Source organism: Chiloscyllium plagiosum, chromosome 12, assembly GCF_004010195.1.
Source record: "Chiloscyllium plagiosum isolate BGI_BamShark_2017 chromosome 12, ASM401019v2, whole genome shotgun sequence".
NCBI classification, from domain to species: domain Eukaryota; kingdom Metazoa; phylum Chordata; class Chondrichthyes; order Orectolobiformes; family Hemiscylliidae; genus Chiloscyllium; species Chiloscyllium plagiosum.
In genome coordinates, this window is record NC_057721.1 from 44,782,579 (window position 1) to 44,801,349 (window position 18,771).

Below are 18,771 nucleotides of genomic sequence, written 5' to 3' on the forward strand. Positions count from 1 at the left end.
CTTGTGGGTTTTAAGAAAGCATTTGAGAAGTGACAACACATTAGGCTACCTAATATGGTGTTCACGTAAGCATGTTTGTAATATACAGAGGACTGACTAATAGAAGACAAAAAATTGTGATAAGAAGGTCCTTAACTTGTAACTAGTGGAGTGCCATGGGATTAGCGATGGAGCCACAGGTAATTACAAAATATATTAATAACTTGGATGAGAAGTGAATGCACTTTAGCCAAATTTGTGGATGACACAAAAATAAATGGAAAGACAAGTGGTGAGGATGAGACAAAAAGTCTACAGAGGGTTATGGACAGGCTAGGCCAAAGGGAAAAGTTGGCACATGGAAAATAAAGTGGAAAAATATGAGGTTATGCACATTATCAGGAAGCTGAACATTATTCACATGTAAAAAGACTAAAAGCTACAGGACAGGGGAAAGAAAGGTCACTGGACACCAAACTCTGATTTCTCTCCACAGGTGGTGCTAGACCTGCTGAGATGTCCCAGCAATTTCTGTTTTGTTTCAGATTTCCAGCATTCAGAGTTCTTTTTTTGTTGAGAAATATACTGGCACTGCAGGCAGTCTAGAGAAGGTTCACTGAACTGTTGCTGCTTATTAGCTTATGCTGCTAATTAGGCCAAGGCTGTACTTATTTGAATATAGAAGAATGCAAAGATGTAAGGTTCTTAGAGGACTTGACACAGGAGATGTGTTTTGCCTTGTGGAAGATCTACGACCAGAGGGAATAATCTCCGAATGGGGAGGGGGGCAGGGGGCCTTTCTCCTCTCAGAGAATCGTGAATCTGTGGAATTCTTTACTGCAGGGAGCTGTTGAGGTTGGGTTGTTAAAGATATTTAAAATGAGATGGACAGAATTTTAATCAGCATGGGAATCATAGGATGATGGGGAAAAGGTAGGAAAATGGAGTTGAGGGTTATTTGATCAGGTATGATCTCATTGAATGATGCCACATGCCCTCATTGGGCTGAATGGTCGATTTCAGCGCCAATGTTCCTTTGAATCGATTTCATATCGCTAGCCATTTTGTGCGATACCGACGTGGGAGAAACAAGTGCTAAGATAATGGACAGATGGCAGTGGGGTCTTCCGGCTGCTGAACTCACACAAGAACTTTTTTTTCCCCTTTCAATGAGAATGTAAATGAAACAGCAAATGGTGGTAACAAGCAGCGACGCAGCATTGTTTCGGTTCCGCTTCTCTATCCGCAGGTGCGCAGTTGGTAAATCGCCCTTACTCTTGGTCACCGTCTAAGTAGGAATACATTTCACATCCTTTATGTTTCTGATCAACAACGCTTTTGGAATAAACTCTGCGCCTGCCATAGAGTGAGAATTCACTAACGTTTATTTATCACACAAACCTTATCATAAATCCAATACTGAGCGACCCGTCGCGAAATTTAAAATTGGATTCGCACTTAGTCTGGTCGTTAAGACGCGGTCGTTATTTCTAACCTGTAAATGATACTTCTGCCCAGATACAAGTGACGGGAGGGAAAGTGGCCTTTCAATAGGAGATTACACCCAATTCTGGGCGGATTACAGAGCAGTTTGTGTTCCGGTTAGGACAGACGTGGGAATCATTGTTTCGCGTTAAAATTGAATAAAATTGAGACACAATGTAAGTTATACTCAACGTTTCTTGCCGATAGGTTGTTTTAAAATAACGTTAAATGTGGATGAATATTAAAATGTTCTGCTAATTGATGATGAACAAGTCCTTCAAGCAGACCTTTTGAGAATGAGTGTTAACGTTCTGGGTAGAGTACTTCCGATATCAAGAGCAAATTAGTGTTTATGAACTTCATTGTGATTGTAAGAAATGCGGTACAGTTATTTTATAAATGAAAAATATTTCATAGCAGTGTATCGAAAGAATTTTAGAAACGACAGCATGTAACCAGGCTTATCAGCCCATGAACGCGTATTGCTATCTCTTAAACTTTGGTTTGGCCGTGTTACGGCACCGCGAAGTGATCATCACATCCTTACAGGACGTAAACCTGGACCGTCTGGTCCACAGAGAGGGTCACTGCCTTGGCTCCACAAAGTATCTCTCATTTATGTTGGACAGGCACAGGAGCGTTAACCCGTGCATGACCTGTTCTTGTTGACCCCTGGTAATCTCAAAGTCTCCATCATACTCCGGATGTATAAACTCCTTGGTTTCCCACAATACAACAACTTCGGCTAGCCCAGTGCTTTGGGACAGAGAGTTTAGAATTCTGAAAGGAGCCGTACTTGCAAATCTTTGTTTTTAACAAACTCGATCAGGTCATTGCTCAAATACCTATTGCTGGAGAAATGAGCCCTACATTGCACTGTTTTCCAATCATTTGTGAGCAGTGGAGCCTAAGAATCTAGTGGGGGATGAGGGGCACGTGGTTTTACAGACAAAGGCATGGAACAGTTATTTTTAAAGGGATGTTATTGGTGCATTTATTTTTCTGTCTGTCTCTTATTGCCCTTGAGAAGGTTGTTTTGAATTTCCATATTGAACTAGGAGTATGATATTATTGCTATTACTGAGACTTTGTTGAGGGAAGGGCATGAATGGCAATTAAATATCCCAGGACATAGATACTTCAGGTGGAATAGAGAGGGGGGTAAAAGGGGTGGAGGAGTTGTATTACTGATCAGAGAGGATATCACAGCTGTGCTGAGATATGGAGGACTTGAGCAGTGAGGCAATATGGGCAGAGCTCAGACATAGGAAGGGTACAGTAACAATGTTGGAGCTATACGGCAGGCTTCCCAACAGCGAGCATGAGGTACAGGTACAAATATGTAAACAGATTATGGAAAGATGTAGGAGCAACAGGGTGGTGGTGATAGGAAATTTAAATTTTCCTAACATTGACTGGGATTTACTTAGTGTTAGAGGTCTAGATGGAGCAGAATTTGTAAGGAGCATCCTGGAGGGTTTTATAGAGCAGTATGTAAATAGTCCAACTCGGGAAGGGGCTACCTGGTGTTGGGGAATGAGCCCAGCCAGGTGGTTGAAGTTTCAGTCGGGATTACTTTGGGAATACTGATCACAATTCTATAAATTTTAGGATACTTATGGACAAAAATGAGAAAATGACAAAAAGGAAGAGTGCTAAGTTGGGGGAAGGCCAACTATAACAAGATTCGGCAGGAGCTGGGGAATGTGGATTGGGAGCAGCTGTTTGAAGGGAAATCCACATTCGATATGTGGGAGACTTTTAAAGAGAGGTTGATTAGAGTGCAGGGTAGACATGTCCCTATGAAAATGAGGGATAGAAATGGCAAGATTAGGGAACCATGGATGACAGATGAAATTGTGAGACTAGCAAAGAGGAAAAAGAAAGCTTACATAAGGATGAGGCAACCTGAAAACAGACAAAGCTTTGGAAGAATATTGGGAAAGTAGAACCAATCTAAAATGAGGAATTAAGAGGACTAAAAGGGGTCATGAAATATCTTTTGCAAACAGAAGATACTGAAGGATAGGATCTATATACTTTTGAAAGAAAATGGGCTTATCAGTGATAGGTAGCATAGTTTTGTGCAGGGATGGTCATGTCTTACAAACTTAATAGGAAATGACAAAGTTGATTGATGAGGGAGGGCTGTAGATGTCATATACATGGACTTCAGTAAGTCATTTGATAAGGTTCCCTCTGGTAGGCTAATGGAGAAAGTGAAGTTGCATGGGGTCGAAGGTGTACTAGCTAGATGGATAGAGAACTGGCTGGACAACAGGAGGCAGATAGTAGAAGTGAAAGGGAATTTCTCAAAACGGAGAACTGAGACCAGGGGTATTCCACAGGGATCTGGGTTGGGACCAGTGTTGATTGTTATATACATAAATGACCTGGAGGAAGCCTAACATGAGGAACCTTATAAAATATCTTTCAAGAGGGAGCAGAGGGCATATGAGGTTGAGGAGATAGGGCTTTTCTCATTGGAATGAAGAAAAATGAGAGGTGATTTGATAGAGGTTTACAAGTGATGAGACGCAAAGATAGAGTGGATAGCCAGAGACTATTTCCCAGAGTGGAAATGGCTTTCAGGAGGGTGCAAAATTTTCAGTTTTGTGATTTTTGAGCAGATTTGTAGCTCAGGTTGAGGTTCAAGTTGTAAACTTGCTTGCTGAGCTGGAAAGTTTGTTTTCAGATGTTTTGTTACCATGCTACATAACATCAACAGTGAGCCTCCGGTGAAGCACTGGTGCTCTGACTCACTTTCTATTTGTGTGTCTTGGTCTGTTCTGGTGGATGATATCATTTCTGGTTCTTTTCCTCAGAGGTTGGTAAATGGGGTCCAAATCAATGTGTTTATTGATGGAGTTCCAGTTTGAATACCAGGCCTCTAGGAATTCCCATGCGTGTCTTTGTTTAACCTGTCCAAGGATGGATGTACTGTCCCAATCAAAATGGTATCCTTCTTTGTCTATGTGTAAGGATACTAGTGATAGTTGGTCATGTCTTTTGGCATCTTGGTAGCCCACAAACCTACCAAAACACTGAAACAGCTATTAATGAACCTAAAGAACCCGTATCAACAGCCAGCAAAATGAATGTCATTTACAAAATACCCTGCAAGCATTGCAGCAAACACTACATCGGACAGATGGGCAGGAAACTAGCCACCAGGATACATAAACACCAACTAGCCACCAAAAGACATGATTAAGTATCCATACACACAGACGAAGAAGGACACCACCAGAGCATGGTGACAATGTCTGAGAACAAATCTTCCAGCTCAGCGAGAAAACTTACAAACATAATTTTAATGTGATTGTAGGAAGGTTTAGGTAAGATATCAGAGGTAGGTTCTTTACACAGAGAGTAGTGGGTGTTTGGAATGCACTGCCATCAGTGGTAGTAGAGTCAGATACATTGGGGACATTTAAGCAACTCTTGGATAGGCATATGAATGATAGTATAATTAAGGGTATGTAAGTTAGTTTGATCTTCAAGTAAGATGAAAGGTCAGCATAACATTGAGAGCTGAAGGGCCTGCAGTGTGCTGTACTGTTCTCTGTTCTATATCTAATGCTGATATGGACAGAATTTTTAATCAAGAGGAAAGCATAGGATTATGGGGAAAAGGTGGGAAAATGGAATTGAGGGTTATCCGATCAGGTCTGAGCTCATTGAATGATGCCAAATGCCCTCAATGGGCTGAATGGTCTTTCACTTCTATGTCAACTGGTTTGTGGTATACAGTATTCATGAAATCCAACAAATTTGCTCCTTTGAATCGATTTTCTATCATTTGACATTTTGTGCGATAACACAGTGGGAGAAACAAATGCTAAAGTAATGGACAGATGTGGAAAATCTGTTAACATTGGATTGAAGGAAATAATTGTAGGGAATGGGGTTTTCCGGCATTCCTGAAAGGTTTTCAGGAACCTTTCTCCTTTCGATGTGTGTGTTCTAATTTGAGCAAAAACTCAAATACTAAGGATGTTATAGTTTTGAAATAAAACAGCAAATGGTGGTAACAGGCTTAGCGCTTGTTTCGGTTTCGTTTCTCTTTCTAGAAGTGCGCAGTTTCTAATTCCCTCTTGCACTTGGTCACCATCTATTTAAAAGTGCAAAATCACACGACACCAGGTTACAGTCCAGCGGGTTTATTTGAAAACACTAGTTTAAGGAACAGCGCTCCTAAAGCTAATGTTTTCAAATAAATCCGTTGGACTGTAATCTGGTGTAGTGTGATTTTTGACCTTGTCCGCCCCAGCCCAACACCGATACCTCCACATCATATTTAAAAGTAAGAATACATTTCACATCCTGTATGTATTTGATCACTAGCGCGCTTGGAATAAACACAGTGCCTGATATGCAGTAAGAACTCCCACACGTTTATTTATCACACAGACCTCACCATTACTCCAATTCTGAGCTGAACGTCGGGATCGTTATTTCTAACCTGTAAATGATACTTCTGCCCAGATACAAGTGACGGGAGGGAAAGTGGCCTTTCAATAGGAGATTACACCCAATTCTGGGCGGATTACAGAGCAGTTTGTGTTCCGGTTAGGACAGACGTGGGAATCATTGTTTCGCGTTAAAATTGAATAAAATTGAGACATAATGTAAGTTATACTCAACGTTTCTTGCCGATAGGTTGTTTTAAAATAACGTTAAGTGTGGATGAATATTAAAATGTTCTGCTAATTGATGATGAACAAGTCCTTCAAGCAGACCTTTTGAGAATGAGTGTTAACGTTCTGGGTAGAGTACTTCCGATATCAAGAGCAAATTAGTGTTTATGAACTTCATTGTGATTGTAAGAAATGCGGTACAGTTATTTTATAAATGAAAAATATTTCATAGCAGTGTATCGAAGGAATTTTGGAAACTACAATATGAAATCAGGCCAATTGGCCGAAATGCATGGTTCTATCTCTTAAACCTTCCTGTTGGGTGTGTTCGGACAGCCGAAAGTGGTCATCACATCCCATATGGGACTTTAACCTGGACCGTCTGGTGCAGAGATAGGGTCACTGCCTCTGCTCCACAAAACTCTCATATGGCCACATTGACATTGGACAGGCACAGAAGCTTGAATCCGTGTATGACCTGTTTTTGTTATATAACTCTTGGGTTTTCCACAATACAACAACTGCTTTTGGCTGTGTTCTTTGGGACAGAGAGTGTATAATACTGAAAGTTGCCATACCCGCAAGTCTTTGTTTTTAACCAGCTCTATCAGGTCACTCCTCAACTCCTATCGCTAGAGAAATAGGCCCTATATTGCACTCTTTTACAACAGGTTATGAATAGTGTGGCCTAAGAGTGGTGGTTAGGGATGGGCTGTGCATGTGATTCTGTAACAAGCAAAGGCAAGGAGCAGGTTTTTTTAAAAAAGGGGATATTTGATATTAGTGATACATTTTTTCTGACCAACTCTAATTGCCCTTGAGAAGGTACTGAAAGACTGGGAATAAATGAGTGCTCTTCCGGTTGGTAATCAGTAACTAGTGGTGTGCCTCAGGGTTCAGTGTCGGGATCACAATTATTCACAGTTTACATTGATGATTTGGTGTTGGGAACCACATGTAGTGTGTCAAAGTTTGCAGAGGACACTAAGATGAGTGGTCGAGCAAAGTCGGCAGAGGACTGTGAAACGTTGTAGAGGGACATGATAGTTTAAGTGAGTGGGTAAAGGTCTGTCAGATGGAGTACAATATTAATAAATGTGAAGTTATCCATTTTGATAGGAATAATAGTAAAAAGGACTATTATTTGAATGGTAAAAGGTTACAGCACATTGCTGTGCAGAGGGACCTGGGTGTCCTTATACATGAACCACAGAAGGTTGGTCTGCAGGTGCAACAGGTAATTAAGAAGGCACGTGGAATTTTGCCCTTCACTGCTAAAGGGATTGAGTTTAAAATCAGAGAGCTGTACAGGGTGCTAGTGAGGCTACACCTGGAGGACTGTGTGCATTTTGGTCTCCTTACTTGAAAAAGGATATACTGTCACTGGAGGGGGTGCAGAGGAGGTTCACTAGGTTGATTCCGGAGTTGAGGGGGTTGGCTTCTGAGGAGGGACTGAGTAGACCAGGATTATATTCATTAGAATTTAGAAGAATGAGGAGGGATGTTATGGAAATGTATAAGATTATGAAGGGAATTTATAAGCTAGAAGTAGAGAGGATGATTCCACTTGCGGGTGAAACTAGGTCAAGAGGGTATAGCCTCAAAATTTGGGGGAGCAGATTTCGGACATAATTGAGAAGGAACTTCTTCATCCAGAGAGTTGTGAATCTGTGGAATTCCCTGCCCAGTGAAGTAGTTGAGACTACCTCAGTAAATGCTTCTAAAGCTAAGATAATATTTTGACCAGTAAAGGAATTAGGGGTTATGGTGAGAGAGTAGGTAAGTGGAGCTGAGGCCACAATCTTATTGAATGGCAGAGCGGGCCCGAAGGGTCTGACAGCCTACTCCTACTCTGAATTTGTATGCTCTTTTGAGCTTCCTTATTGAACTTATTGCTGTCCATATGGTGTGAGTACAGTCGTAATGCTGCTGGGAAATGACAGGACTGTTTCAGAAAGACATGGGATTTGAATACCTGTATTTGGATTCTCATAGCCAAAGAATATTTGATAATGCACTGTTCTCAAAGGGGGAGCTTGGGAACTTTTATCATTACTTATATCACTAGTTCTATCTTTGTACTTTCTGATATTGGACAGAATTCCAATGGACGTGTGTTATATCCTTTCTGCTGTTATGTTGTTTTGGTTTGTAATTTAGTGCTTGAGGCAGATGGTGGGTTGGTGAGTAATCTAGCGTCCTAAATAAATTCTTTTGTAAAGTGAATTCAAGTTCCACTATGCCAACTGGACAGTGTGAATTCAGTTAATAAATCTAGAATTGGGGGCTGATGTGGTGGAGTGGTAGTGTCGAGCCAAGATGCCTGGGTTTAGGTCTGACATGTGCCAGATGTGTATCATAATATTTCTGGTCAGGTTGAATTAAAAATATCCAAGCCGAGAGTTGAAAGCTGGTCCCAGTAAAACTGACTGTTAAACTGCCATTGGTTTTCATCATTGTGGGACTGCAGAAACACTGTCACTGCACAAATTGAGCACTTTGTATGTAACAAAATAAATTACCTGCATTCAAAAGTTTCACTGGTGTTTCTTTGCGGAATCTGGCCCCCATGTGACACCCAAGTTCACAATTTTTGGTTGACTTCTAACTGAAATAACCAAGCATGTTATTCAGTTCAAAGGCAATTAGGGATGGTCAACAAATCACTAGGCTTGCAATTGACATCCAGGTTCCATGAAGAATAAAAGAAAAATAGTAATGCACAGTACTCCGTGACAGTTATTAGCTTCCTAATTTGTTGATGTTATCAACATCGGCCAGGATTGACTGCAACTGGTGTGATTTGATGATCTTAAGACTAGATTTAACACATTAGGTTTACTGGAAAATTTCACTCCCATACATTCCCTCATACACTCCTCTCTCTCACTCTGACCCACACTCTTCCTCTCATACGCTCCCTCTCATATTCCCCTTCAATGTGCTGTTGTCTCTCCCATACCTGTGGCCCCTCCCCCTGTATTCTGTTTTTTTGTGTAATTTAAAAAATATACTTTATTCATAAATAAGTCATTTTATATATACATTTTTACAAATGCAATTCAGTTCTGTGCTGTAGCATGTCAAGTAAACAAACAACATTTGAGTTTGACTCAATCCCAACAAACCCAAAGGCATCTCTTAGACACCCAAGACTACATTTTCTATACATTGACGCACTTCGAGGGTCTGATAACTGAACAAACTCCCATTTAGCAGGAGGTTCTCAGACAGTGGTCCTTCCCCACTGTGCCTTGGCAACAGCTGACCCAAGCTCTAGAATGTTCCTCAGTACGTAGTCCTGGCCCTTGGAATGTGTCAGTTTGCAACACTCTGGAGCGCAACTCCTTATTCTGGAAGCCATGATGTGGAGATGTTGGTGTTGGACTGGGGTGGACAAAGTTTAAAAATCACACAATACCAGGTTATATAGTCCAACAGGTTTATTCAGAAGCATTAGCGTTTGGAGCAGCGCTATGAAGGCTAGTGCTTCCAAACAAACCTGTTGGACTATAACATAGTGTTGTGTGATATTTAACTTATTCTGGAAGACCACCAAGTTTTGGGCAGACCAAAGAATGTCCTTAACTGAGTTGATGGTCCTCCAAGCGGTGTCAATGTTTGTTTCAGTGTGCGACCCGGGGAATAGACAATAGATTTCAGAGCTTTGTGTCACACAGCTGCTTGGGCTGAACCTTGAGAAAAAGCCACTGCATCTTTCTCCAGAACCTCTTATGCAAAGGCACATTCCAGCAGGAGATGTGTGACAGTCTCTATCCCCCTGCAACTGTTTGGAAGGCAGTGTGCAGTGGTGCACACCTGACATTGATGGTGGGCTATTGCAGGAGGGACAGGATTTATGTATATTTGGAAAGGCAAGGACTGATTAGGGATAGTCAACATGGCATTGAGTATGAACTTCAGTAAGGCATTTGACAAGGTTCCTCATGGTAGACTGGTTTGCAAGGTTAGATCACATGGAATACAGAGAGAACTAGTCATTTGGATACAGAACTGGCAAGAAGGTAGATGATAGAGGGTGGTGGTGAGGATTGCTTTTCAGATTGGAGGCCTGTGACCAGGGAGTGACACAAGTATCAGGGCTGGCATTTAGATAAATGATTTGGATATAAACATCTAACATTTGCAGATGACACCAAAATTGGAGGTGTAGTGGGCAGTGAAGAAGTTTTACCTCGGAGTATAATGGGATCTTGATCAGATGGGCCAATGGGCTGAGGAGTGGCAGATGGAGTTTAATTTAGATAAATTTGAGGTAGTGCATTTTGGAAAAGCAAATCAGGACAGGACTTATACACTTAATGATAAGGTCCTGGGGAGGGTTGCTGAATAAAGTGACCTTGGAGTGCATGGTCATAGTTCCTTGAAAGTAGAGTCGCAGGTGGTTAGAATAAGAAGGCGTTTGGTATGTTTTCCTTTATTGGTCAGAGCATTAAGTGTAGGAATTGGAATATCATGTTGTGGCTGTACAGTGTATTCGTTAGGTCAGTTTTGGAATATTGTGTGCAGTTCTGGTCTCCCTCCAATAGGAAGGTTGTTGTGAAACTTGAAAGGGTTTAGAGAAGACTTACAAGGATGCTGCCAGGGTAGGAGGGTTTGAGCTAGAGTGAGAGGCTGAATAGGCTAAGGTTATTTTCCCTGGAGCATCAGAGGTTGAGGAGTGACCTCAAGAGATTTATAAAATCATGAGGGGCATGAATAGGTTGAATAGCGAATGACTTTTACCTGGGATGAGGGAGTCCAGAACTAGAGGCCATAGGTTGAGGGTGAGAGGAGAAAGGTTTAAAAGGAACATAAGGGGCAACTTTTTTTATGCAGAGGGTGGTGCGTGTGTGGAATGAGCTGCCAGAGGAAGTGGTGGAGGCTTGGACAATTACAACATTTAAAAGGCATCTGGATTGAGAGTGTAAACCCAGAGTCCCCAAATGTTCCTCATATGTTAAGCTTTTCATTCCTGGGACCATTCTCACAAACCTTTGCAAACCTCAGTACGTAGTGTCACTTGGTATTTGCATACCGAGGGTTTATGCACAGTTTGATGCAGCTGCACACAAAGATGGCCATCAGGATGACGGTGGTGTTGGGTACATTCTTTCCACTTATCCAGAGTTTTGTACATGGTGTCCCTGTGGATATGATCCATCTTACGTTTCCAGATGAAGTGGAAGATGACTGAAACTACAATTTTGGGGAATGGGCTAGACCTGTGCCACATACAATAACAGAGAGAGTGACTCACACCAAATGGCCAGGTTTCCATTTGCAATGGAGAGAGAGTGATGCTCCCAAAAGCCTAGTTTCTGCCTCACTTTGGTGTTATACTCCTCCCAAGAATTTGTGCATGCCCTCCCCCTCCAAGCAATGTTCCCAGCAGACAGTGAATGGGCTAAAGGATTGGTTCCCAAAGAACATGGCCTCGCTTTTTCCTCAATTTACCATGGCTCCTGAGGCCAGTTGGAGCTCTTTGCCGATGCTCATCAGTCTGCACGCTGACAGTGAATCCAAGTGAACCTTTAATTGGCAGGCCTCTGCTGCTGCCTGGAATCGTGACCTCTCTCAGGCTCGCATTCTTCCTGATGGACTGCTCCACCTAACATACACTCCCTCACCCGTGCACTATGTCACATTGTCTCTCTGATTCATTCACATTGCCCCTTTCTGAAAACGCTTCCCATTTGGCTGCACCAGTTCTGTCTGCCACCTTTCTCTGCGTTACATCATCTTCTCAATTCGTTATTGTTGTTCCCTTTTGAATTATTGACGAGAACTCCTATTTTAATACTGTAGACTGTTGTCCCTCTGATTTTATCCAAATCATTGATGTGTGGTTGCAGAACTGTACCCTTTAGGATAATGTTGTCATCTGCAACCATGGTTCAAATTTAGTCAGTGCAAGTTCCTCCCTTCTAACCAGTTGTTAATTCTTTTTCAGGATGCTGTCACTGTGCTGCCTCCTATTTTCTTTACTATTTCCTCAGTTTGGTAAGTTTTTTTTATTTCTTTTAATGCACATGAATGAATCTAAATGAAAATGCAAATATGAATGACTAATATTAAATACTTCTGGCAAATCATGTTTGACTAATTTGATTGAGTTTTTGATTAAGTAACAGAAGTTGGTGAAGGTAATGCAGTTGATGTGGCATATGTAGACATCCAGAATGCATGGAATTAGATGTCACGTCTCAAAAATACAAACTTGACTGAGTAACAGTAAACGGAATAGTGGTGAACACTAGTTTTCTGGGCAGTAATTGTGTTTCCCAGGGGAAAGTATCAGGACCATTCTTCTTCTTGATCTATGGTAAAAAAAAACTAAATCTGCATGTGTAGAGCACTAATTTAAAATTGCATACTGTTAGAAAAAGTATAGTTGTGAACTAAGAAGAGGACAATGAAAAACTGGCAGAAAGCATAGACAGGATGCTGGAGTAGGCAGACATGTGACAGATGCATTTACTGTAGGGAACTGTGGAATTTGTGGGACGGCTGTTTGTTCTAGTCTTTGCATTACTGCTTTGGCTATGAGCCCATAGAAGGGTGAGTGGGAAAGATTAGGGAAAAACTAAAAGGCATCCTACATGTACGTGAGGAATAGGAGAATGATCAGAGACAGGGTAGGACCGATCAGGGATGGTGGAGGGAACTTGTGCTTGGAGTCTGAAAAGGTAAAGGAGGCCCTAAATGAGGTTTTTTTGGTTCAGTATTCATGAGTGAGAAGGACCTTGTTGATAGTGAGAACACCATGGATCAGGTTAATAGGCTTGAACAGGTTGATCTTAAGGAAATGGATGTGCTGGTAATTCTGGGAAGCATCAAGGTAGATATGTCCCCATGCCTGGATCAGATACATTCAAGGTTACCACAGGAAGCGAGGAATGAGATTGCTACGCCTATGCGATGATCTTTGCATTCTCACTCTCCACGGGAGTAGTACCAGCTGATTGGAGGGAGATGAATGGTGTTGCTCTGTTCAAGAAATGGAATTAGGAAATCTCTGGCAATTACAGCCCAGTCAGTCTTACGTCTGTAGTAAGCAAGGTACTGGAAACAATTCTGAGAGATAACATTTATGACTATTTGGGAAAACATAGTTTGATTAAAGATAGTCAACACGGCTTTGTGAGGGGCAGGGCATGCCTCACAAGCCTTATTGAGTTCTCTGAGGACGTGACAACACAGTTTGACAAAGGTCAAGCAGTGGATGTGGTGTATATGGATTTCAGTAAGGCATAGGAGGCATGGGATACAGGAAAAGTTGGCTATTTGGATATAGAATTGGCTGGCCCATAGAGGGTGGTACATGTATGGAATGAGCTGCCAGAGGAAGTGGTGGAGGCTGGTACATTTGCAACATTTAAAAGATATCCAGATGAGTAAATGAATAGGAAGGGTTTAGAAGGATATGGGCCAAATGTTGGCAAATGGGACTAGATGTATTTCGGATATCTGGTCAGCATGGATGAGTTGAATCGAAGGGTTTGTTTCTGTGCTGTATATCTCTATGACTCTATGAGTAAATCATATAAAATTTATTTAAACTGAAGTTAATAAATATTTATTGGAAGATTTGTTTTTAAATGTATTATTTTCATTCCTTATGCAGAGACATTCACTTTAACCTGTGACCGGTATATCGATTCAGAGATTGGTAAAGCTGTCACTCTCAAATGTTCCTTTGAGAGCCGTTCCAACAGTAACCCGGTTGTGATCTGGGAGAAGGTAGGCGAAAAACAAACCATCCACGAATACAGGGATAATCAAGATGACTTAAGTGAACAGCACAAGAACTACACCAAGAGAACTGCAGTTGCAGGCAATGCCGTCAACAGAGGAGATGCATCTCTTACTCTGAAGAATGTTAATGTTTGGGATGAAGGAACATACAAGTGCTATGTCAGCACCAACCATGGATTTGATGATGAAACAATTGAGCTGTTTGTATGGGGTATGTCAGCTGTTCTGTTCTTTGTCTTTAATTACAATCATTTGTTTAAAGTTTTAATTTTTTACAAAGATGGCCAATGACAACAAAGGGAAGGACAGATCTTATTTCTTATAGCAATGTGTTCTGATTTTTATAGAAAGGCAATAATAATGGTGTCTCATCTGGACAGCTATACTAAGCAATAATGAAAATCTAATCTCTTAGTTCTGTAGGATTCTCCTGATCTCCCAGGTTGAGCCTATACCAGTCGAGTACAGAGTAATGAGAGCTGATCCTTTTGAAAATGAAATTCTATTGTAGATTGACAGGGTAGATATTGAGAGACTATCTCTCCCTTGTCAGAAGAGCCTAGAATAGGATAAACTGTTATTTTTAGAGTGTTAATTTTGGAATAGCCTTGATGGACTGTTCTATAATGACTATGTGACACTAGTGTTTCACTTAAATTTACATTCAAAGATTTTCAGCAAGACACAAAAATTCTGTTGAAAGTCACCTCAAGGCATATGTCTCAACTACCCCGTGTGCCTACTTCTGGCAGCTTTAATTGTTTAAAAATAATGGGTCTTCGTCTGCTTAGCTTTGTTATAGGGATGAGGAAGAATTTAGTGTCTCAGAAGGTCATTCATATTTGGCATTCTCCCTGAGAGGGCAGTTGAATCATTGAAAATATTGAGGCTGAGTTAGACATTTTTTTGATTCACAGATGAGTCAGGGTATGTGAGGGCAGGCAGGAAAATAAAGTTAAAGCTATCATTAGAAGAACCATGATCTTATTTAACGGCGCAGCAGATCTAATGTGATGGATGGCCAATTCCCAGCTTCTATTTCTTAATCAACACGTGATATTGCAGAAGGATCAGTGATTGTGCAGAATTCTCTACTGAAGCTGCAATGAGGGGGATCAAGAGATTAGTGGTGATGATGCAATTTGTCAAACTTCATCCTGTTCATAGGTAGTCATTTGAACAATAACCCAATTCTGAAATTCTGATGAATCTAAATCCCTGATGTCTTTTCCAGAGTTGCTGAGGGAGAAAAGCGTTGTGAATAAAACCTAGTAATTTGCATGGAAAAGCAGGGGATTGGTCATAGTGCCTGGTAGTAACATTTTTATTTGCTCTGCAATAAGTTAATCTGTCATAAGTAACCACAGAATATGAAATGTCTTAACGGCTCTTATGAAAACTGTCACAGTAGATCACCCCCCCCCCACCACCGTACCCGCAGGGGATACATTCCAAGACTTGCCACAGAAGCCCGAAGCCACGGGTAGGAGTGAACCCATTTATTTAAATGGGAAATGTACCATCCCGGCAGCATCCTGGTCCCTGGTTCTGGAATGTTTCCTATTATATGTTCAGGGCGTGAAAATGATTCCACGGATTCCGGTTCGCCCTGTATATTGTAAAACCGGTTGCAGTTTAACTGTATAATTTCTTTCAGAATGGCATGTTGAAAATCAGAAATTATTCATTTATACTATTATTAGTTATTATAATAACCACTTTTTTTTTTCTTAGCAAAGGGTACTGGAGATATGCACATCTTCTGGGAAACTAATGGTGATAATAATGACGTGCTGACTTGCAAATATTCAGGTTTGTACCCAGTACCAAAGATTAGCTGGAAAGACACACATGGCAATGATTTGAACAGCATTAGTGAAACACTCCTGTCCAGAGATGAAAATGGATTATACCATGTGGAACATTACCTGAAGAGAGAGAGTGATGCCAAAAATCAATATGTCTGCTTCGTACAGCACAAGTGGATGGCAAAGTCCAAGGCTGCTCGAGCTGTATTCACAAGTGAGTTTATTTCTGAGATCAATGTTGATACTAAAGGTAACTTAAATTATTATATAAGTTGTGGAGAAGAAGCATGTTAATAAGATGACCTTAGAAGCTGAGAAAGGACTATTCTGAATTTGTTTCTCTTTTAAATGTATTGGGTTTTATAAGATTTAGGGTTTGGAAGTCACAGATTATCCAAAATAGGCAATTAAGAATTCATTAGCAATGTTAAGGCAGTTGATTGTTTCTTAAGAAGCAATAATTTAGATGTGGTACATAACCTAATAGGTACAACAGATAACAGGTGAGAAAGATTGACTGGTACCAAATGGGAATACTGGGTGGGGAAAGTATAGCAATACTAATCTCCATAGCTGATGGGAACGTTTTACTCAGAATAGTGTACTGACCACAGATTGGACAATGGGATGGATGAAGCTGAGCTCCATGGCTGAAAGTGGTAGTCTCATCTGTTTGCCAACAGCAGGCTTCTTCTCTCTCTTTGTTCTTTTGCCCCATTGCCTTTGCTGAGATATCAGAAAGCTCAGTATCTTCTCTTAGGTGAGGGTTGAAAGCGGTTATTCTTTCTGTTATCTTTTTTTTTGTTGAGCAAGACAGTTTTTTTGTTGTTGTTGCTTCCACCTGTCCAATGATGTCTTTGACAATATGGAACTTATTAATGATAGGACTGGTTTTACAGATTAAGACCTTGTAAGAAATTGCAAGCAGCAGCAATAGTAAAATGTCTTTACGTTTCCTTTTTTTTCCAGATGGGCATAACATGATTCGTCTCGATGATGGAGAACCTTCTCCTGATTTATAAGTCAAAGGGCATTTTACCATTGATGCTCTTCTATTCTTAAATGACTTGCAAAGCTTTTCCAAACACAGGATACAGTATACTGAGCATCGTGAGCTAATATGTGCTGTCAGAAAACATAAGAGTTAAAAGCAGGAATATGCAGTTCTTCCTTTCTAGCCTGCTCTGCCATTTAGTATGACCAGGGGTGATCTCAACTCAGCCTCAATATTCTGTCCATGTCCCATAAGCCTTAAACCTGTTACTAATTAAAAATCAGTCTGTCTCATTTTTCAATTTATTCAGTTTCCAGACATTCCCAGGCTGAGGTAAAACTGAGATGCGGAGAAACTACTTCTCTCAGTGAATCTGTGGAACCCACTGCCCCAGAGTGTATTCGATGCAGAATCAATCAATCGATTGAGGAAAGAAATTGATATGTTAGAACATAGAACATTACAGCACTGTACAGGCCCTTTGGCTCTCAATGTTGCGCCGACCTGTGGAACTAATCTGAAGCCCATCTGTCCTACACTATTCAATTTTCATCCATATGATTATCCAATGATCATTTAAATGCCCTTAAAGTTGGTGAGTCTACAACTGTCGCAGGCAGTGCATTCCACCTCCCTACTACTTTCTGAGTAAAGAAACTACTTATAGAACATAGAACATTACAGCACAGGCCCTTCGGCCCTCGTGTTTCTGATGAAAAACAGGATAAATGTCTATGGCGAGCAGGCAGGAAAGTGGAATTGAGACCATTATAAGATCAGCTATGATCATGTTATGTGGTGCAGTGGGCTCAAAGGGCTGAATTGCCTACTCCCACTCTTAATTCCTATGTTTGTTCCTGTGTATGTGCATATGTATGCTCCTATGTAATGAATTCCACAGATTTGCCACCCTTTGAGAGAAGTAATTCCTCCTCATCTCTGTTTTAATCTGCTACCCCTTAACCTAAAGCTATGACCTTTCATTCTGGATTGTTTCCCATTCCCACTCCACCTCTACTTGTCAAACCTTTCTAACATCTCAACTAGTTCTCTTCCCATCCTTCTAAACTCTAGTGAGTAGAGCCTAAACTGCTCAGTCTCATCTCAAAAGATAAGCCTTTCATCTTTCGAATGGATCGAGTGAACCTTGGAACTGTGTCCAAAATAATTTTTAACAATTTTCTGATAGTTTATCGGATTTATTAAGCAGCAGTTTAGAAATTGTGCATTAGTGAATTAAAAAAGAAATTAGGCAGCATGATGGCACAGTAGTTAGCACTGTTGTCTCATCACCAGGGACCCGGGTTCAGTCACACTGTCTGTGTGGAGGTCCCTTATTGGATCTGTGTCTGTGTAGGTTTCCACCAAATGTTCTGGTTTCCTCCCAAAATCTGAAAGTATGCAAATTAGGTGGATTGGCTATACTGACTTATGAACATTATGAACAACTTATGAGGTATAGTTAGTAAGTTTCTAGATGACTAGATTGGAGGTGTAGTGGACAGTGAAGAAGGTTACCTCAGATTACAATGGGATCTTGATTAGATGGGCCAATGGGCTGAGGAGTGGCAGATGGAGTTTAATTTAGATAAATGTGAGGTAAGAGCAGCAAGGAGGGGACATGAAAGGTCCTTAGTTAGTAGGATTAGGGAAAACCCTAAGGCTTTCTATAGGTATGTCAGGAATAAAAGAATGACTAGGGTAGGAATAGGTCCAGTCAAGGATAGTAGTGGGAAGTTGCGTGTGGAGGCTGAAGAGATTGGGGAGACACTGAATGAATACTTTTCGTCAGTATTCAATCAGGAACAGGACATTGTTGTCAATGTGAATACTGAGTCACAATTAAGTAGAATGGATGGCTTTGAGGTATGTAGAGAAGAGGTGTTGGAAATTCTGGAAAGGGTGAAAATAGATAAGTCCCCTGGGCCTGATGGCATTTATCCTAGGATTCTCTGGGAAGCAAGGGAGGAGATTGCAGAGCCATTGGCCTTGATTTTTATGTCCTCATTGTCTACAGGAATAGTGTCAGAAGACTGGAGGATAGCAAATGTCAGGAATAAAAGAATGACTAGGGTAGGAATAGGTCCAGTCAAGGATAGTAGTGGGA

The 18,771-nt window shown here is 41.0% G+C and overlaps 1 protein-coding gene and 1 gene segment (V, D, J or C); one reads left to right on the forward strand and one right to left on the reverse strand.

The window, feature by feature from the left end:
* The window catches only part of LOC122555190, a 181,835-nt gene that overhangs the window by 89,539 nt on the left and 73,525 nt on the right, over positions 1-18,771 (reverse strand).
* LOC122555188 (V-set domain-containing T-cell activation inhibitor 1-like) lies at positions 1,550-17,119 on the forward strand. Of its 2 annotated transcripts, none has more exons than XM_043700932.1 (5): positions 1,550-1,640; positions 12,058-12,107; positions 13,732-14,073; positions 15,597-15,884; positions 16,640-17,119. In XM_043700932.1, coding segments are annotated over exons 1-5 (735 nt in total). In that variant the 5' UTR covers positions 1,550-1,638; the 3' UTR covers positions 16,693-17,119. The 2 variants fall into 2 exon arrangements, with proteins under 2 accessions (XP_043556867.1, XP_043556869.1); XM_043700934.1 differs by lacking the exon at positions 1,550-1,640 and adding an exon at positions 5,993-6,095.

Bases quoted from the DNA above. Each gene is read 5' to 3' on its own strand.
- LOC122555188 (XM_043700932.1), top strand. The intron at 12,108-13,731 runs GTAAGTTTTTTT...TTCCTTATGCAG, and splicing joins TTTACTATTTCCTCAGTTTG to AGACATTCACTTTAACCTGT. The intron at 15,885-16,639 runs GTGAGTTTATTT...TTTTTTTTCCAG, and splicing joins TGCTCGAGCTGTATTCACAA to ATGGGCATAACATGATTCGT.